General features: G+C 39.9%; 1 protein-coding gene across 1 annotated transcript in view; it reads left to right on the top strand.

Moving 5' to 3' along the window:
- The window catches only part of ska2 (spindle and kinetochore associated complex subunit 2), a 64736-nt gene extending 48391 nt beyond the window's left edge, over positions 1-16345 (top strand). Inside the window, exon 4 of the mRNA XM_036131989.1 lies at positions 16166-16345. Within this exon, the coding sequence (XP_035987882.1) occupies positions 16166-16171 (6 nt within the window). The 3' untranslated portion in view covers positions 16172-16345. The remainder of the gene's footprint in view (positions 1-16165) is intronic.
- The last annotated feature ends 2406 nt before the right edge of the window (positions 16346-18751 follow it).

Raw genomic sequence — 18751 nt, 5'->3', positions numbered from 1 at the left:
TGATGTCCTGCAGTAGCCTAAACGTATAGCAGCATAACTATAGAGGTAGCTCAGGGTAACATGAGCCACTCTAACTATAAGCTTTTCAAAAAAGGAAAGTCCAAAGAGCCAGCTTCTAGTGGAGAAGTTCAAGTATCTTGGGGTCTTGTTCACGAATGAGGGGAAGATGGAGCGGGAGATCGACAGGCGGATTGGTGCGGCGTCTGCTGTGAAGCGGGCGCTGTAACGGTCCGTTGTGGTGAAGAGAGAGCTGAGCCAAAAGGCGAAGCTCTCGATTTACCGGTCGATCTACGTTCCTACCCTCATCTATGGTCACGAGCTTTGGGTCGTGACCGAAAGAACGAGATCCCGGATACAAGCGACTGAAATTAGTTTTCTCCATAGTGTGTGTGAGCTCTCCCTTAGAGATAAGGTGAGGAGCTCAGTCATCCGGGGAGGACTCAGAGTAGAGCCACTGCTTCTTCACGTCGAAAGGAGCCAGTTGAGGTGGCTTGTGCATCTGGTTAGGATGCCTCCTGAACGCCTCCCTGGTGAGGTGTTCTGGGCACGTCCCACCGGGAGGAGGCCCAGGGGAAGACCCAGGACATGCTGGAGGGACTATGTCTCTCGGCTGGCCTGGGAACGCCTTGGGATTCCCCCGGAGGAGCTGGCCCAAGTGGCTGGGGAGAGGGACGTCTGGGCCTCCTTTATAAAGCTGCTACCCCCGCAATATTGCTAAAGTGTTCCTTTAGCAATAGTCCAATTGCTAAAGTGTTACTTTTACATTACTTTTGGGTGTGTATCCACCAATTTAGATGTTAAACTTTCATAAAAGCTGTCTTAATGCAAGAAACAAAACCCTTAAACACATGAAATAGCAAGTAACTTTAAAAAACTAAAATGGTTTTGTTAACTTTTCACATTAAGCTGGATTAACAGCTAGTAAGATACCTTTGATTAAATTGGTATACTAATGTTTAAACCAGGGGTGTCAAAGCTACGGCCCGCGGGCCGAATTCGGCCCGCCGAACGATTTAGTCCGGTCCGGTGGCCAAATGCATTATCATTATTCAACAGCTGTATCTCCTCGCTGCATCGAGCGATCAGATTTTTTGTGAGTCGTGGGGGAGCGCTGCAGAACACGTTCGTGTGAATCGCCCAGTGGACAGGCGGGCAAAATGCGTGACAGCATCTGTGGTGGCGGGCGGCCGGCGGTGCGCAAATCCCAGCGGTGGCCAATAGGCCAGAGCGGCGCTTTGCTGCGAGGGCCGATCATCACCGCTTGCGGTTTTAATTAGGCCCGAGCAGCTAAGCGCTGCGAAGGCCTATTGTAACTGCAGATTTTATTATTATTATTATTATTATTATTAGGCCCGAGCAGCTAAGCGCTGCGAAGGCCTATTGTATCTGTGTTGTTTCTTATTATTATTATTCTGCCCCCCTAAAGAGGGGCCTTTTTGGGGGCCTTACCATTTTCAAAAACTCACCAAACTTGGCGGATGCAAGAAGACTGTTTAAAAATTTTGGATTTTAAGGTCGTCACAAAAATCAAAAGAAAAATGCCTCAACGGCGCCACCTAGAAATTTTCAAAGGACCCTTTGCTATTCACTTACTTCATCGTAGAGTAATGAAATTTTGTACAGTTGTAGATCTAAGCAAGACGCTCAGAATTTACAATTAACGTCATAGTGCAAATATCACAGGAAGTCGGCCATTTTAGATTGAAAGTCGTAATTTGACCTCATTTTTGACGTTTACAGCATTGGTATTTGATCGAACTCGTCCTAGGGATTTCGAGCGAGCGGCTTAAAACTCCGTCAGTCTGATCATAAGGCATGGCCAATTAAAAGTTATCAAAACGGTGAGTTTTTGAGCATTTTGAAGGGGCGTTAGCAGGGGTCAAAGTTCACCTACTCGCCACAAAACATAAAACTGTTATATCTCCCACACAGAAACACACAGAGGCACCAAACTTTCTGTGATTGTTCATCATCGGGTCTTCTACAATATCCAATGGTCAAATGATGACATCACTTAGGCCACGCCCCCTGACAACAGGAAAAACTGTTATATCTCCTACACAGAAACACACAGAGGCACCAAACTTTCTGTGATTGATCATCATCGGGTCTTCTACAATATCCAATGGTCAAATGATGACATCACTTAGGCCACGCCCCCTGACAACAGGAAAAACTGCTATATCTCCTACACAGAAACACACAGAGGCACCAAACTTTCTGTGATTGATCATCATCAGGTCTTCTACAATATCCAATGGCCAAATGATGACATCACTTAGGCCACGCCCCCTGAAAACAGGAAAAACTGTTATATCTCCTACACAGAAACACACAGAGGCACCAAACTTTCTGTGATTGATCATCATCGGGTCTTCTACAATATCCAATGGTCAAATGATGACATCACTTAGGCCACGCCCCCTGACAACAGGAAAAACTGCTATATCTCCTACACAGAAACACACAGAGGCACCAAACTTTCTGATTGATCATCATCGGGTCTTCTACAATATCCAATGGTCAAATGATGACATCACTTAGACCACGCCCCCTGACAACAGGAAGTGTCATGTTTTATTGTTAGCAGTCGCTATGTTACCCCTCTGAGCTAATCAACATGAACGAGATCCTGGCGGGCGGCCAGCGGTGCGCAAATCCCAGCGGTGGCCAAGGCCGGAGCGGCGCTTGGCTGCGAGGGCCGCTCGATGCCGCTTGCGGCTTTAATTATTATTATTATTTATTCTTGGGACTTTTGAAACGGCTTTTTGGAGGCCTAAACATGCATGAAAACTCACCAAACTTTGCCCAAAATTGTCCCCCGTGAGAAATCGCATGATTTTAGTGTAATTGAAAACAGGCGTGGCAAACCTGCTCAACAGCGCCAACTAGAGTGAGTTGGGCCAAACCGTAACACGTAGAAAGCTGAAATTTTTTACCTAGGTAGCTTTTTCAAAATTATGAAAAAAAGTCTCTTGGGTGTATGCTCTAAAACCCACAGGAAGTCTGCTATTTTGGGTCAAAGGGTAAAATATTGGCGGTTTTTGCCTCAAACTTTAACGAACTAGTCCTAGGCATTTTAAGTTATCACTTTCAAATTTTTTCAGCGTGGAGATGAGACCTTGAGGGTTAAAAGTTATCAAAGGTTTTATGAAATATGCATATTTGCCTGAGCTGTCGCATTGCAAAAATCAGGTTTGTGGAAAACCATTAAAAACGCATTAAATCAGTAAGCCCCAAGCCATGCTTTGTCTGAGAATTATGAAACTCGGTAAGCAGATGTAACTTCTCAGTCCCTACAAAAAAGTCTCTTGGACCAATTGTGTAAACCCTAAAGAAAGTCAATTAATTTTCATCAAAGATGTCATTTTGTCATAAAAACGGGTATTATTTTTGACCACAAGATGGCAGCATAATACTTTGAACCTCTGATTTACCCATGTTTATTCTTAATCACTCTTACTTTTATTTATCGACTCTTTAGCTTTCTTATCAGCCATTTAATTACCTTTCACTCCTATATGTGCAGGAACCCAAAGAAACACAGCTGATAACCCCATCATCTGAATATGATATAATATTTGTTGAATTACTAATAAGATATCTGGACGGCTTTCTGAATGATTTCTTTTTAAACTGATCAATGATGAACTTGAATCTGAACATATGACAGCTCTTAATGGTCTCACTTCCTCAATCCATTCTACAGCAACTAATAATGCAATCATTTCTGCCGTATAAACAGATATTCCTTCATTTAATTTCTTCCCTATATGCAGTTTAAACTCTGGAATTATTACACCTACTCCAGTTTGTCGTAATTGCTTTTTTGATGCATCCATATACATTTTTACATTATTATAAAACTGTTCTATATATTCCTCCACTATTATAGAATTACACATATACATTTTATCTTTATTTTTCTTTTCCAATATTGTTAAATCTACTATTGTTTCAGGTAAAATCCATGGTGGTGTTATTGATAATGGTACTGTTGGACTAATATTTAAATGATTTAATCCTAATTCTGTAGCTTTCTGAATAATTGTCCAACTTTATTATGAACCCTTTCTTTTTCACTGCAGGAATGTAACATTCATACCCAACTAAACATCTCAATATATTAAGTATCCTTTTACATTTTTCAATAACCTTATCTATGTGCACTTTCCAGGATAGTTTTTTTTTATCAAACCATACTCCTAAGAATTTAAATTGCTTTACTCTCTCTAGATCTTTGTTCTGCCCTGAATATGTTTAATATGTTTAAAAGACATTTAAAAACTACTTTGAAATGTTAATATACCGTTCTCTGTTTTAAATGAATTTGCGGTGCTTTTATGTTGAAAATCTTCCGAACCGGAAGTAGGAAGTAAAGACGCAAACAAGAGGAAGAGAGCGTGTGTGCATCGTCTCAGGGCAGCAACAATGCAGTTAATCTCTCCGAAAGCAATGGTTGTAAGTGTTGCTCATTGTTTACAGATTCGATAAGATATGTTAATATCTTTTATGGTTATTTTGTGTATAAAAGCAACGGTAAAATGTCGTGGTCTGTGTGACAGCAGAGTGTGTGTGTTTACTTGCTAATTTGCCGCTTTTCTAGCCGGCTGTGAAAATACCTGTTGAGTTAATATTAAGCAGCTGATACTTTGATACGTTAATACTGATATTTACATGGCTGTTTATTAAGCCATTTTTTTGTATCTTTCTTTTCTAGTTTTACACTGGATTCAAAGCAGTCAGAAATGCTGACTAAATGTGTAAGAAGATAATAAAGGAGCAAGCCGCTCACTTCCTGCCTCTTGAATAAGGAGTTTGGCTGGCTGTTTATCTGTGTTCATGCAAGAGCAAAACACATAGAGAGAACAGTACAATCTTGATTATATAACTTCAGTTGTACTTCTTGATTTCTTTTCTGAGTAAAAAGCAATACTTTTGTTTTATCTACCGAAAATTTAAAACTCCATTTGTAAGACCATTGTTCAATCTTATGAATTGCTTTTTGGACTTTCCCTACAATAAATTTAACATTCCTTCTACGTTTCCAAATAGCTCCGTCATCAGCAAACAATGAACAACCCAATTCATTTTCTATTTCTTTAAGTGCATCATTTATCATAACTGAAAATAATAAAGACTGATAATACTGCCTTGTGTGGTTCTTTTTAATTTCTCCCTGAAAGACTCTTACCAACTCTTACCTGTATTATCCATTCTGGCCTCTGGAAATAAAGTTAAAAATCTTGGTGTTGTCTTCGACCAAGACATGTCATTTAAATCCCATATTAAACAGGTTTCCAGAGTTTCCTTTTTTTCACCTCAGGAATATCGCCAAAATTAGAAACATTCTGTCCAGGGGTGACGCTGAAAAACTAGTCCATACATTTGTTACTTCAAGGCTGGACTATTGTAATTCTTTACTATCAGGAAGTCCACAAAATGCAGTTCGAAGTCTTCAGCTGATCCAAAATGCTGCAGCAAGAGTTCTGATGAAAATCAACAAGAGGGATCATATTTCTCCAATTTTAGCTTCCCTTCATTGGCTTCCTGTTATATCAAGAATAGAATTTAAGCTTATAGTTAGAGTGGCTCATGTTACCCTGAGCTACATCTGTAGTTATGCTGCTATAGGCTTAGGCTGCTGGAGGACATTGGGGCCTATTTCTCTCACTCTACTGATTTCTACTGTTCTCCAGTCTACTGTTCTCCAGTTTTGCATTGCATTACATTGAAATGACTGTTGTCATTTCAGCTTGTAACTTTTTGTTCTCTCTCTTTTTTCTTCATAGTAGGTACACCTAGTCTGACGTTCTGTTAACTGTGACATCATCCAGGGAAGACAGATCACCACTATTACCATCTAATGTATAACAGATCACTGGATCAATGTGTGCTTCTGTGCTTTTTTGTCTGTCTTGTTGTGTCTCTGCTCTGTCTTCTGTAACCCCCAGTCGGTCGAGGCAGATGACCGTTCATACTGAGCCCGGTTCTGCTGGAGGTTTTTCCTTCCTGCTAATGGGTGGTTTTTCTTTCCACTGACGCTTCATGCTTGCTCAGTATGAGGGATTGCTGCAAAGCCATGGACAATGCAGACGACTCTCCCTGTAGGTCTACACTTCTCCAGGAGTGAAAGCTGCTTGTTGGGACTTTGATGCAATCAACTGGTTTCCTTATATAGGAAATTTTTGACCAATCTGTATAATATGATTGATTTTGACTTTGTAAAGTGCCTCGAGATGACATGTTTATGAATTGGCGTTATATAAATAAAATTGAATTGAATTGTTAAAAAGTTCTCTACCCAATGATAAATTCTTCCACAAATTCACATTTTCCTCAATTTGATCAATAATCCCTCTTTCCACATCATATCATAAGCCTTTTCTATATCTAAGAACACTGCCAAAACACTTTCTTTATTAACTTTTGCTGTTAGTACCTCATGTTGTAAACACACAATTGGATCCATAGTATTCCTTCCTTTTCTGAAACCGCTTTGATAATTTGATAAGTACCCTTTTGATTCAACAAAATAAATTAATCTTTCAATTACCATTTTCTCCATAATTTTACTTAAACATGATGTTAAAGCAATAGGTCTATAATTTTCTGGTTTTGAGCTATCTTTACCCGTTTTTGGAATTGGAACCACAATAGCCTCATTCCAACTTCTAGGTCATTTCCCATTTTCTATTATAAATATCTAAAAATATTAATTTTGAGTATTCACTTAGCTTATTTATCATTATATACCATATTTGATCACTCCCTGGGGTTGACATCTTAACTTTCCTCATGGCTCGTCTTAACTCCGCTATAGAAAAATCGATTTTAATAATACTATTTCCTTCTTCTCTGTTTATCATATGTCCTTTTTCCAATAATGTTATAGCTCTATCCGTTTTCTACTCTTCACTAATATTATTGGAACTATGTATTTGTACAAATGTTTATGACAACATTGTTGCTTTTTCTTCATTAATACCTGCCGTTGTTCTATCACTAACTAAAACTGGATAACTATAATCCATTTTAATACCATTCATTCGTTTAATCATTTTCCATACTTTCCCTATATCTGTTTCTCTTCCTAATGAATTACAATAATTTCTCCAATATTCTCTTTTTGTATTTCTTATAACTCTTTTTACTATAGCTTGCATCTTCTTGTATTCAATTAAATTTTGAAAATTCTGATTTCCTTATAGAATTTTAAAAGCTTTATTTCGGGATTTAATAGCCTGGTCACATTCTATTGTCCACCATGGAATTATCTTCTTTTTATGTATCCCTCCTTTCTTTGGAACTGACTGTTGAACAGCTTCCAAAGATTTTGTTTAATGAATCAATACCAAGATTCATGTCAATTTCCTTAATTTTATCTTCACTTATTTCCTTATATTTCTCCCAATCTGCTCTACTAAATTACCAGTTACATAATCTTTCACACCCTCCATATGTTGCCCTATGTTCCCCACCACAATTACAGCATTTATCCTGAACATGTTCACCATATTCTTGTATTTTGTGGTCCCCTCCACATTTCAAACAGCTCTGTTTGCCCCTGCACACTGCAGCAAATGTGACCATACCTCTGACACTTGAAACACCGAAGTGGAGGTGGAACATAAGGCCTAACTGAATAACACAAGAAACCCACTTTGACTCTATCTGGAACTTCTGGAGTAGAAAATTCCAGAAGCACAGATAAGCTGTCAACTCGCTCATTATTAACTGTTTTCTGCAATCTCTTTATATCCTTGACTTTAACATGATTTTATGTTTTAATTTCTCTAGATCTTCATTAACTGGAATTCCATAAATAACTCCTCGGGATCCTTTCTTTTCTCCCAACACTCTTTTACTTTCAACTCTTTTCTTTCCAATACTCTCAACACTCATTGCTTTCCTTTTTTGTTCTTCCAATTTACAAACATTTAACAAGCTTCCATCTCTCAGCGTTTTAGCCATTTCAACTTCCCCTATTTTCTTTTTTGTTTCCTTAGAAACTATTTTTGGGCTCAGAGCAATATTTTCATCTTCCTTTTTGAATTTTAATGTTATCTTCACCTCCTCTTTCATGATCTTTTCAGAGTCTTCAGCTGATCCAAAATGCTGCAGCAAGAGTTCTGATGAAAATCAACAAGCGGGATCATATTTCTCCAATTTTAGCTTCCCTTCATTGGCTTCCTGTAAAATCAAGAATAGAAATTAAAATTCTTATTCTAACGTATAAAGCCCTTAATAATCAAGCTCCATCATATATCAGAGCTCTGATTACCCCGTATGTTCCTAACAGAGCACTTCGCTTTCAGACTGCAGGTCTGCTGGTGGTTCCTAGAGTCTCTAAAAGTAGAATGGGAGGATCCTTTAGCTATCAGGCTCCTCTCCTGTGGAACCAACTCCCAGTTTTGGTCCGTGAAGCAGACACCCTGTCTACTTTTAAGACTAATCTTAAAACCTTCCTTTTTGACAAAGCTTATAACTAGAGTGGCTCATGTTACTCTGAGCTACCTTTATAGTTTTACTGCTATAGGCTTAGGCTACTGGAGGACTTTAGGATCTAATTTTCTCACTCTATAGAGTTCTACTGTTCTTCAATTATGCATTACGTGTTGTCATTTCTGCTTTACCTTTCTGTTCTCTCTCTCGGTGGGCGGGCGAGGAAAATGCGTGACAGCTTCTGCGGTGGTTGGCGGCAGGCGGTGCGCGTACCCCAGCGGTGCTTGGCTGCGAGGGCCGCTCATCGCCGCTTGCGGCTTTAATTATTATTATTATTAATCTTCCACCCTAAAGAGGGGCCTTTTTGGGGGCTTTCTCATTTTCAAAAACTCACCAAACTTTGCAGATGCATGGGGACTATTTAAAAAATTTGTATTTTAAGGTCGTCACAAAATTCTAAAGAAAAATGCCTCAACGCCACCACCTAGAAATTTTCAAACGACCCTTTGCTATTCACTTACTTTGTCGTAGAGACATGAAATTTTATACAGTTGTAGAGCTCAACAAGACGCTCAGAATTTACAATTAACGTTATAGTGCAAGTATCGCAGGAAGTTGGCCATTTTAGACTGAAAGTCTGATTTTGACTTCAAATTTGACATTTACAGCGTTGGTATAAGATCAAACTGCTCCCAGAGATTTCGAGCGATCAGCTTGAAACTCGGTCAGTCTGATCATAAGGCATGGCAAATTAAAAATTATCAAAACGGTGAGTTTTTGACCATGGTGAAGGGGGATTAGCAGGGGTCAAAGTTCACCTACTCGCCATGAAACACAAAACTGTTATATTTCATACACAAAAACTCACAGAGCCACCAAACTTTCAGTAGTTGATCACCATCAGGTCTCCTACAATATCCAATTGTCAAATGATGACATTAGTAAGGCCGTGCCCCCTGACAACAGGAAATATAATCTTTGGAAATATACAGCATTGGCATTTGCTCAAACTTGTCCACCAGGTGGCAGCAAGAGACCACAAATAAACCACAAAATAAGTTCACTTTCTTTGGTTTTGAAATATATTTAACCCTTTAAAGCCTGACCCATTAAAAAATAGTCAGACAATTCTAATTTTTTAGAATGTTGATGTTTTTTAAGCCTGAAAACAAAATCCAATTTTTTTTTTGCCATATCCTTATTTTTATGATATTATTTTTGTATCACATTTGATATGGTAGGCTTTTGTTAGAACTTTTGGCTCACAACAATATGACCTATATATTTTGTGGACTTCCTTATAGTAGTAAAGAATTACAATAGTCCAGCCTTCAAGTAACAAATGCATGGACTAGTTTTTGAGCATTGCTCCTGGACAGAATGTTTCTAATTTAGAAGGTGAAAATAGGAAACTCTGGAAACCTTTTTAATATGGGATTTCAATGACCTGTCTTGGTCAAAAATAGCACCAAGATTTTTGACTTTATTACCAGAGGCCACATGTGGAATGTTGCTAATGTAATACTTTCGCAATATTTCCAATTGATAAAGTGTTACTGTTACAGTATTTCTTTTGGGTGTTTATCCACCAATTTAACTGTCAAACATTCATAAAAGCTGTCTTAATGCAAGAAACGAAACCCTTAAACACATGAAATAACAATTAACTTTAAAGAACTAAAAAGGTTTTGTTAACTTTTGACATAAAGCTGGATTAACAGCTAGTAAGATACCTTTGATTAAATTGGTATACTAATGTTTAAACCAGGGGTGTCAAACGGACGGCCCGCGGGCTGAATCCGGCCCGCTGAACGCTTTAGTCCGGTCTGGTGGCCCAATGCATTTTCATTATTCAACGGCTGTATCTCCTCGCTGCATCGACCGATCTTAACCAGATTTTTTGTGAGTCGTGGGGGAGTGCTGCCCAAAGCGTTCGTGTGAATCGCCCAGTGGCGATTCACAGGAACGCGAACGGAGCGGTGGCCTAGTGGTTAGAGTATTGAGCTTGGATCCCAGATGTTCTGAGTTAAACTCCCACAGACTGCCACTCTGGGTCCCTGAGCAAGACCCTTAACCCCTGATTGCTCCCCAGGCGCTGCACAATGGCAGCCCACTGCTCCCCAAGGGGATGGGTTAAGATGCAGAAGTGAATTTCTCCAATGTGAGATCAAAAAAGTTCAATAAAGTTTAATTATTATTATTATAACTATAGAGGTAGCTCAGGGTAACATGAGCCACTCTAACTAGAAGCTTTGTCAAAAAGGAAAGTTTCAAGCTTAGTCTTAAAAGTATACAGGGTGTCTGCCTCATGGACCAAAACTAGGAGTTGTTTCTACAGGAGAGGAGCCTGACAGCTAAAAAAATCTGCCTCCCATTCTACTTTTAGAGAGTCTAGGAACCACCAGCAGACCTGCACTCTGAGAGCAAAGTGCTCTGTTAGGAACATAAGGGGTAATCAGAGCTCTGATATATGATGGAGCTTGATTATTAAGGGCTTTATATGTTTGAAGAAGAATTTAAAATTCTATTTTTGATTTAACAGTAAGCCAGTGAAGGAAGGCTAAAATTGGAGAAATATGATCCCTCATGTTGATTTTCATCAGAACTCCTCTTGCAGCATTTTGGATCAGGACTTTGAACTGCATTTTGTGGACTTCCTGATAGTAGTAAAGAATTACAATAGTCCAGCCTTCAAGTAACAAATGCATGAACTAGTTTTTCAGCATTGCTCCTGGACAGAATGTTTCTAATTTAGAAGGTGAAAAAAGGAAACTCTGGAAACCTTTTTAATATGCGATTTCACTGACATGTCTTGGTCAAAAATAACACCAAAATTTTGTTCTTTATTACGAGAGGGCACATGTGGAATATTGCTAAAGTAACACTTTAGCAATATTTCCAATTGATAAAGTGTTACTGTTACAGTATTTCTTTTGGGTGTTTATCCACCACTTTACCTGTCAAATGTTCATAAAGCTGTCTTAATGCAAGGAACAAAACCCTTAAACACATGAAATAACAATTAACTTTAAAGAACTAAAAAGGTTTTGTTAACTTTTGACATAAAGCTGGATTAACAGCTAATATTCAATTCAATTCAATTTTATTTATATAGCGCCAATTCATGAAACATGTCATCTCGAGGCATTTTACAAAGTCAAAATCAATCATATTATACAGATTGGTCAAAAATGTCCTATATAAGGGAACCAGTTGATTGCTTCAAAGTCCCAACAAGCAGCATTCACTCCTGGAGAAGCGTAGAGCTACAGGGCGAGTCGTCTGCATTGTCCATGGCTTTGCAGCAATCCCTCATTCTGAGCAAGCATGAAGCGACAGTGGGAAGAAAAACCACCCATTAGCGGGAAGGAAAAACCTCCAGCAGAACCGGGCTCAGTATGGACCTCATTTGCCTCGACAGACTGGGGGTTACAGAAGACAGAGCAGAGACACAACAAGACAGAAAAAAAAGCACAGAAGTTCTACATTAGATGGTAGTAGCAGTTGATCTGTCTTCCCTGGATGATGCCACAGCTAACAGAACGCAAGACCAGGTGTACCTACCATGAAGAAAAAGAGAACAAAAAAGGTAAAAGCTTAAATGACAACAAGCAATGCAAAATTGAAGAACAATAGACCCTGATGTCCTCCAGTAGCCTAAGCCTATAGCAGCATAACTATAGAGGTAGCTCAGGGTAACATGATTCACTCTAACTATAAGCTTTGTCAAAAAGGAAAGTCCCAAGAGTCAGCTTCTAGTGGAGGAGTTCAAGTATCTTGGGGTCTTCTTCAGGAATGAGGGGAAGATGCAGCGGGAGATGGACAGACGGATTGGTGCGGCGTCTGCTGTTAAGCGGGCGCTGTACCGGTCCGTTGTGGTGAAGAGAGAGCTGAGCCAAAAGGCAAATCTACGTTCCTACCCTCATCTATGGTCATGAGCTTTGGTTCGTGACCGAAAGAACGAGATCCTGGATACAAGTGGCCAAAATGAGTTTTCTCTGTAGTGTGTCTGGGCTCTCCCTTAGAGATAGGGTGAGGAGCTCAGTCATCCGGGGAGGACTCAGAGTAGAGCCGCTGCTCCTCCACGTCGAGAGGAGCCAGTTGAGGTGGCTCGGGCATCTGGTCAGGATGCCTCCTGGACGCCTCCCTGGTGAGGTGTTCCGGCCACGTCCCACCGGGAGAAGGCCCAGGGGAAGACCCAGGACATGCTGGAGGGACTATGTCTCTCGGCTGGCCTGGGAACGCCTTGGGATTCCCCCGGAGGAGCTGGCAAAAGTGGCTGGTGAGAGGGACATCTGGGCCTCCCAGTGGAAGACAATGGATAGATGGATGGAAAAAGGAAAGTTTTAAGATTAGTCTTAAAAGTAGACAGGGTGTCTGCCTCACGGAACAAAACTAGGAGTTGGTTCCACAGGAGAAGAGCCTGATAGTTAAAGGATCTGCCTCCCATTCTGCTTTTAGAGATTTTAGGAACCACCAGAAGACCTGCAGTCTGAGAGTGAAGTGCTCTGTTAGGAATTACGAAAGTTGGTACACAACATACGCATGTGGAATATTGCTAAAGTGTTACTTTAGCAATATTCCAATTGCTAAAGTGTTACTTTTACATTATTACTTTTGGGTATGTATCCACCAATTTAGATGTCAAACTTTCATAAAAGCTGTCTTAATGCAAGAAACAAAACCCCTAAACACATGTAATAACAACTAACTTTAAATAGCTAAAAAAGCTTTGTTAACTTTTCACATGAAGCTGGATTAACAGCTAGTAAGATACCTTTAATTAAATTAGTATACTAATGTTTAAACCAGGGGTGTCAAACGTACGGCCGGCGGAACGAATCTGGCTCGCCGAATGCTTTAGTCTGGTCCGGTGGCCAAATGCATTATCATTATTCAACAGCTGTATCTCCTTGCTGCATCGACCGATCTGCACCAGATTTTTTGTGAGTCGTGGGGGAGCACTGCCCAACGCGTACGTGTGTATTGCATGGTGGACGGGCGAGGAAAATGTGTGACAGCTTCTGCGGTGGCTGGCGGCGGAAGGTGCGCGTACCCTAGCGGTGGCCCATAGGCCAGAGCGGCGCTTGGCTGCGAGGGCCGATCATCACCGCTTGCGGTTTTAATTATTAATTATAATTTGCTGTTATAATAGTTCATTCAAACTCAAATAGTAGCTATAACAAATATAACTCAAATGGTTGTGGTCCAAGGGCTATAAGCCTGTAATGATTAACACTAACAATGCATTTATTAATGCTCCACTCTATTTAATCATCCACACCTGTCAGCCTCTAATCATCCTGGACTGTTTCCACCTGCAAGCCTTCCTATATAAGCTCTCTCCAGTCTGCTCGTCACCGCTGGGTCATCTGCATTTTCATCTTGTTGCCAGCCTGAGTATCACACGTCAACTTGCCTGTGTTTTCTGCATCTTCCTGCCTGAGATCCCTACCTCAGACTCCTTGCTCAGCCGACTACCTGCTCCAGCTCCGCCGTGTCTCCACCCTCAGCCATCTCCACCACCGCTCGTCTGCTCCAGTCCGGTGCAGTCTTTGGTCACCGTTTCCATTACTCAAAGCCTTCAATAAAGCTCCTTAAACGCAGCTCTGTGTGTGTGGTGGTGTTCGGGTTCATCAGAATAAATCTTGACAGAGGCAGATGACCGCTCATACTGAGCCCGGTTCTGCTGGAGGTTTTCCTTCCCGTTAAAGAGGAGTTTTTCTTTCCGCTGTCACTTCATGCTTGCTCAGTATGAGGGATTGCTTCAAAGCCATGGACAATGCAGACGACTCTCCCTGTGGCTCTATGCTTCTCCAGGAGTGAATGCTGCTTGTCGGGACTTGATGCAATCAACTGGGTTCCCTTAGATAGGAAATAATTTGACCCATCTGTATTATCTGACCCAATCTGTATAATTTGACTTTGGAAAGAGCCTTGAGATGACATGTTTCATGAATTGGCGCTATATAAATAAAATTTAATTGTATTGAATTAAAAATGTGTCCCTCTTCAGTTTTTCCTCTGAGTCAGTGAGGTTTGGCCTTAATCATCATCAGAGCTGCAAGAACCCAGCCTGTCCCTAAAACAGATTGTTCCTGAAACACTCGTAAGTGAGCGGAGCTGTGCGGTGCACGGCCATTACGACCTAGTAGAACTGGGCTTATAGAGGAATTGTTGTGAGGATGTATACTGAATGACAGAAAATAAAACCGGAAAAAGTAGTCAACAAAATTATGGCTACCCAACTTGCCCCTCTCCTAGCCTTCACGCAGGTAAAGACTAGGGAGGCTTCAAACCTCTGTACATGTCCCCCACACCCACCCACACAGATGAACTGCAACCACAAATTCTCCACACAGGAGCAGCAGACACATGCACACAGTGCTCCCAATTACAAACTACATGTGTTCTATAAGTACAATTATAACACAGTATTGCCTAAAAAGTGCAAATAACACAATTGTTACTGTCAAATGTTACTAGTTTAGTTATTTCCCCTTCTAGTTATTGCAAACCATTTCCAAATTTATAAAATTGAGAAGATATCTTAGTAAAAAAGAGAAAGTCATTGATAAATGGCTTATTGTCATTCTGTTTTCGGGGGAATAAATGGCTTGGCTAATGGCTTGTACTTGTATAGCGCTTTCACCCATTCACACCCTGACAATGGTGAGCCATGTTAGTAGCCACAGCTGACAGGTGGGGTTGCCATACATCGGCGCCACTGGGCCCTCTGACCGCCACCAGCAGCCTATTCGGGTGTAGTGTCTTGCCCAAGGACACAATGACTGAGACAGTCGGAGCAGGGGATTGAACCAGCAACCCGACATTTACAGGATGAACTCCCCAACTCCTGCACCTCTGTCGTCACACTTAGGGGGTGCCCTGAGTGCACTGTTGGAGGCGGGGGGGCTATGTGCTCAGGGCACCCAAATTGCTAGCACGACCAATCCAACCATGTTTCAGTGAAACGTATATGTATTCCCGATATAGTGTCTAGGTCCATGTTCGGGCCTTGAGTTCATCCAACTTGTTTCCCAAATATCTCACATTGATCATAACTGATGGAAGAGATGGCTTGAATTTCCTTCCTCTCTTTTTCTCGCTTCTTCATTTGTTCTTGCTCATGCGCTGTATCCTCCTTTTCAACTAATCTGTTATTTGGTTCTATTTGATTGGTTCTAATTAAAATGTCAAACGATGAAATAATACTTCAACCACATCCTCAAATAACAGGGTTAGTCATAGTTAATGTATCATTTTTACTTTTAATTTATGCTAACTTTTTTTAAATGACCAGGTTTGTTTAAGGAGCTTTTTTTTCTGAATTAAAATCAACTGAAAACTGCATTCTGTATATAAATGGGTTACTTTGTGTAATACTAAAATTTGCTTGTTGATCTGAAACTTAAGTATGGTTTAAAAAAAAGGCTTTAAAATTAAAAACAATTTTTTTGGGGGGGGGGGGCAATCTTTTCTTTTTTTTTGCACAGCACCATATGCAATAGTGGCTAACTGGAAGTTTTTTTGTTTTACATAAATTAAGAAATATGGAATAAAAGGAAACCATGCAGTCATTTCCAGATGGCTTTAAATCCATAGAATTTACATTCCATTTAACTAAATCTGTTCCACACTAAAAGAGCAGTTTTAATTATGTAAATATTTCTTACATTTCTAGATTTGTCTCACTCACTTTCTTGTTTTGTATTTTCAGGTTTAGAGTGAACGTCATGCCAGTAAACAAGAATCTACGCTGCCAAGTGAAACAGAAGCTACAGAGAGTGGAAACGGGCTCAGCTGCAGTAAAATCAGAGAGCAATATGCTCCACATGAATTAATAAATTATACTGGTATACTATGTTATGCACATATTAAAGTTGGATTAAAGTCAAAATTTGTAGCAAAGCTTCTTTTCTCTTTAAACCAGAACAAAACCAGAACAAAGTCCATACTTTGTGATCCAGATGTGGTTCTTGGATAATGAGTAACAGCTCATTGACAGAAGGCTATTCAACTTTTAAAATAATGTATTAATTTATTTAAGAATGTCTATCTTCATATTAAATTATTGACCAATCCTAAAATACCAGATTATTTTAGTGAGTTATAAAATAACTCACATTTCACTTCCAGTGTTTGCCCTGTAGATGCGGCCGATTTGTAGGTTTTTTATTAGTTGCTGAAAGAAATTAAGAACACCACACCCCTGAAGGACTTAAATTCGCAAGGAATCAATTACCTTAAGGTCTCATGTTGCAGTTGACCAGATATAACTTTACAAATTTGACACTATATTTTCTCAATAAACAACATGCACACTATCTTGCCCAGCCTGTTGGACTTTGGCGGAAAAAACAAAACTGGGTATGAAGAAATTTTAGAGTTTCCACAGTTTATTCTATTGAAAAGATTAAATAAAATGTGAATTTAAAAAAAAAATAAGTGTTTACATTTTAATATCCAGAGGATTTTTTTTTTTTTTTTTTTGTCAAACTAAGCAGTCCAGCTTCCTCTATACTTTGGTGCTATTTTGGCTAAAAAGTTAATTTTACTTTCTTTTTTTTTTCCCGTGTCCTGTCTAACACTGTGGCAATAAGAATTGATGTCTTAATGCGAAATAGAGCTCGACAGATTACAAGTGGAGCAATCAGCTTTCGCCAGTCGTGGAGCCTTACCCAGTCGTGGTGCGACTGGGTAAGGCTCTGGCGTCTTCCATCTGTCTGTGCCTTCCTTAAGACGCCAGTGAATTACTGCTCCAACGAACCGCAGGTGTGGGGCACGCCCCCCGGCTGACTAGGACCACCTGTGGAGCAGAGTTAGAGCACCAACACACTGAGAACCCTGACACTTTTATTAAAACTTCTGAATACAAACCATCATAACACATTTTAAATAAACTCTTTCATCATCATTCATACATTTATATGCCTTGTTTAAGGTTTTTAATTGTAAAATTGGGGGGAAAGCAGCCGCTTAGTTTGCTTATGCCTCGGGCCGGCCCTGTATAGGGCCAAAATAGTAGCTTTAACAATTGCAAATGTGTGTGGAGAGTTGTGAGTCTGTATCTCGATTTGTGTGTGTGCAGTGGTATTTGAAAATGTGTAAATAAATCTGTAAAAGTGTGAGGAGATTTGTGTGTCTGTACAACAATCTGCAAATTTGTAAAACTACTTGTGTGTAATCTGTTTTGCAAATGTGTAAAAAAAATCCACAAATCTGTATTCAGATCTGCAAATGTGTACTGAGATTTGCAAATGTGTAAAAAAATCCACAAATCTGTATTCAGATCTGCAAATGTGTACTGAGATTTGCAAATGTGTAAAAAATACACAAATCTGTATTCAGATCTGCAAATGTGTACTGAGATTTGAAAATGTGTACTAAGATTTGCAAATGTGTAGATCAGGGTAGGGCAACTGGCGGCCCGGGGGCCGCACACGGCCCTCGTCATCACTCAGTGCGGCCCGCGAATAGATCAATAATAGTTTAATAATAATAAAAAACAAACAAAAAAAAAAAAAACAACAGGAACTTGTAATTATACTTTTGACCGATAGAGGGCGCGCCGTACCCAAACAATAGCGGGCACAGGCCGCTTTGCAACAGCGAGGAAGCAAGTCAAGAGCCATGGCCACTAGCAGTAGCATAAAGGGAAAACTTGACCGAGAAAGTCACATTTTTCAGACAAAATGGGAAGAAGTAAAGACATGGGGATTTTTTTTTTCTCATTTCCCTCGCAAAGTTTTTTGCGTTCCCTAGAGGTACGGCTGATTTATTTGTTGTGGTCTCTTGTCATTCACACAACAATTAACCATGAGAGCCGATGTGAGTTTTGAAACTGCAAAGCTTTGTCTTAAGTGGAAGATCAAACGTGCATCTACACAGCACCGCGTTCATAGACCAGTGTGATGCATTTGCGGGCGTCAGAAAGCTGTGGTGCATTCAGGAGCATGGGACATTAGATTTTTCAGAATAAAAAGCTAACAGATGTGCATAATCAAAAAAATAACAGAAATACAATTAAAGAGCATTCAGTATTGTAAGAAAGCCCACACTGTTTCTGGATAGACACATATTGTTTGAGTTAAGTTCTGTTCCGTTTTATGCCTCTCTCCTTGTAAATTTGAAACGTCCCATGCTCCTGAATGCATTGATATGGAGGAGTTTAAATTCCTTTTTTGCATTTTTTTAAAGCAAACGGTTTGTCTTTTGCTTAAAGTACTTCTTGATTCTGAGATTGACCAACTCAGAAATACATGCATTAGTGACCATATTTTCAAAAAATGTAGCATTAAGATCG

This window comes from Fundulus heteroclitus, unplaced genomic scaffold (assembly GCF_011125445.2).
Source record: "Fundulus heteroclitus isolate FHET01 unplaced genomic scaffold, MU-UCD_Fhet_4.1 scaffold_463, whole genome shotgun sequence".
Classification (NCBI taxonomy): Eukaryota; Metazoa; Chordata; class Actinopteri; order Cyprinodontiformes; family Fundulidae; genus Fundulus; species Fundulus heteroclitus.
The sequence above is the reverse complement of the archived record's forward strand: the minus strand, read 5'-3'. Positions and strand labels throughout refer to the sequence as shown.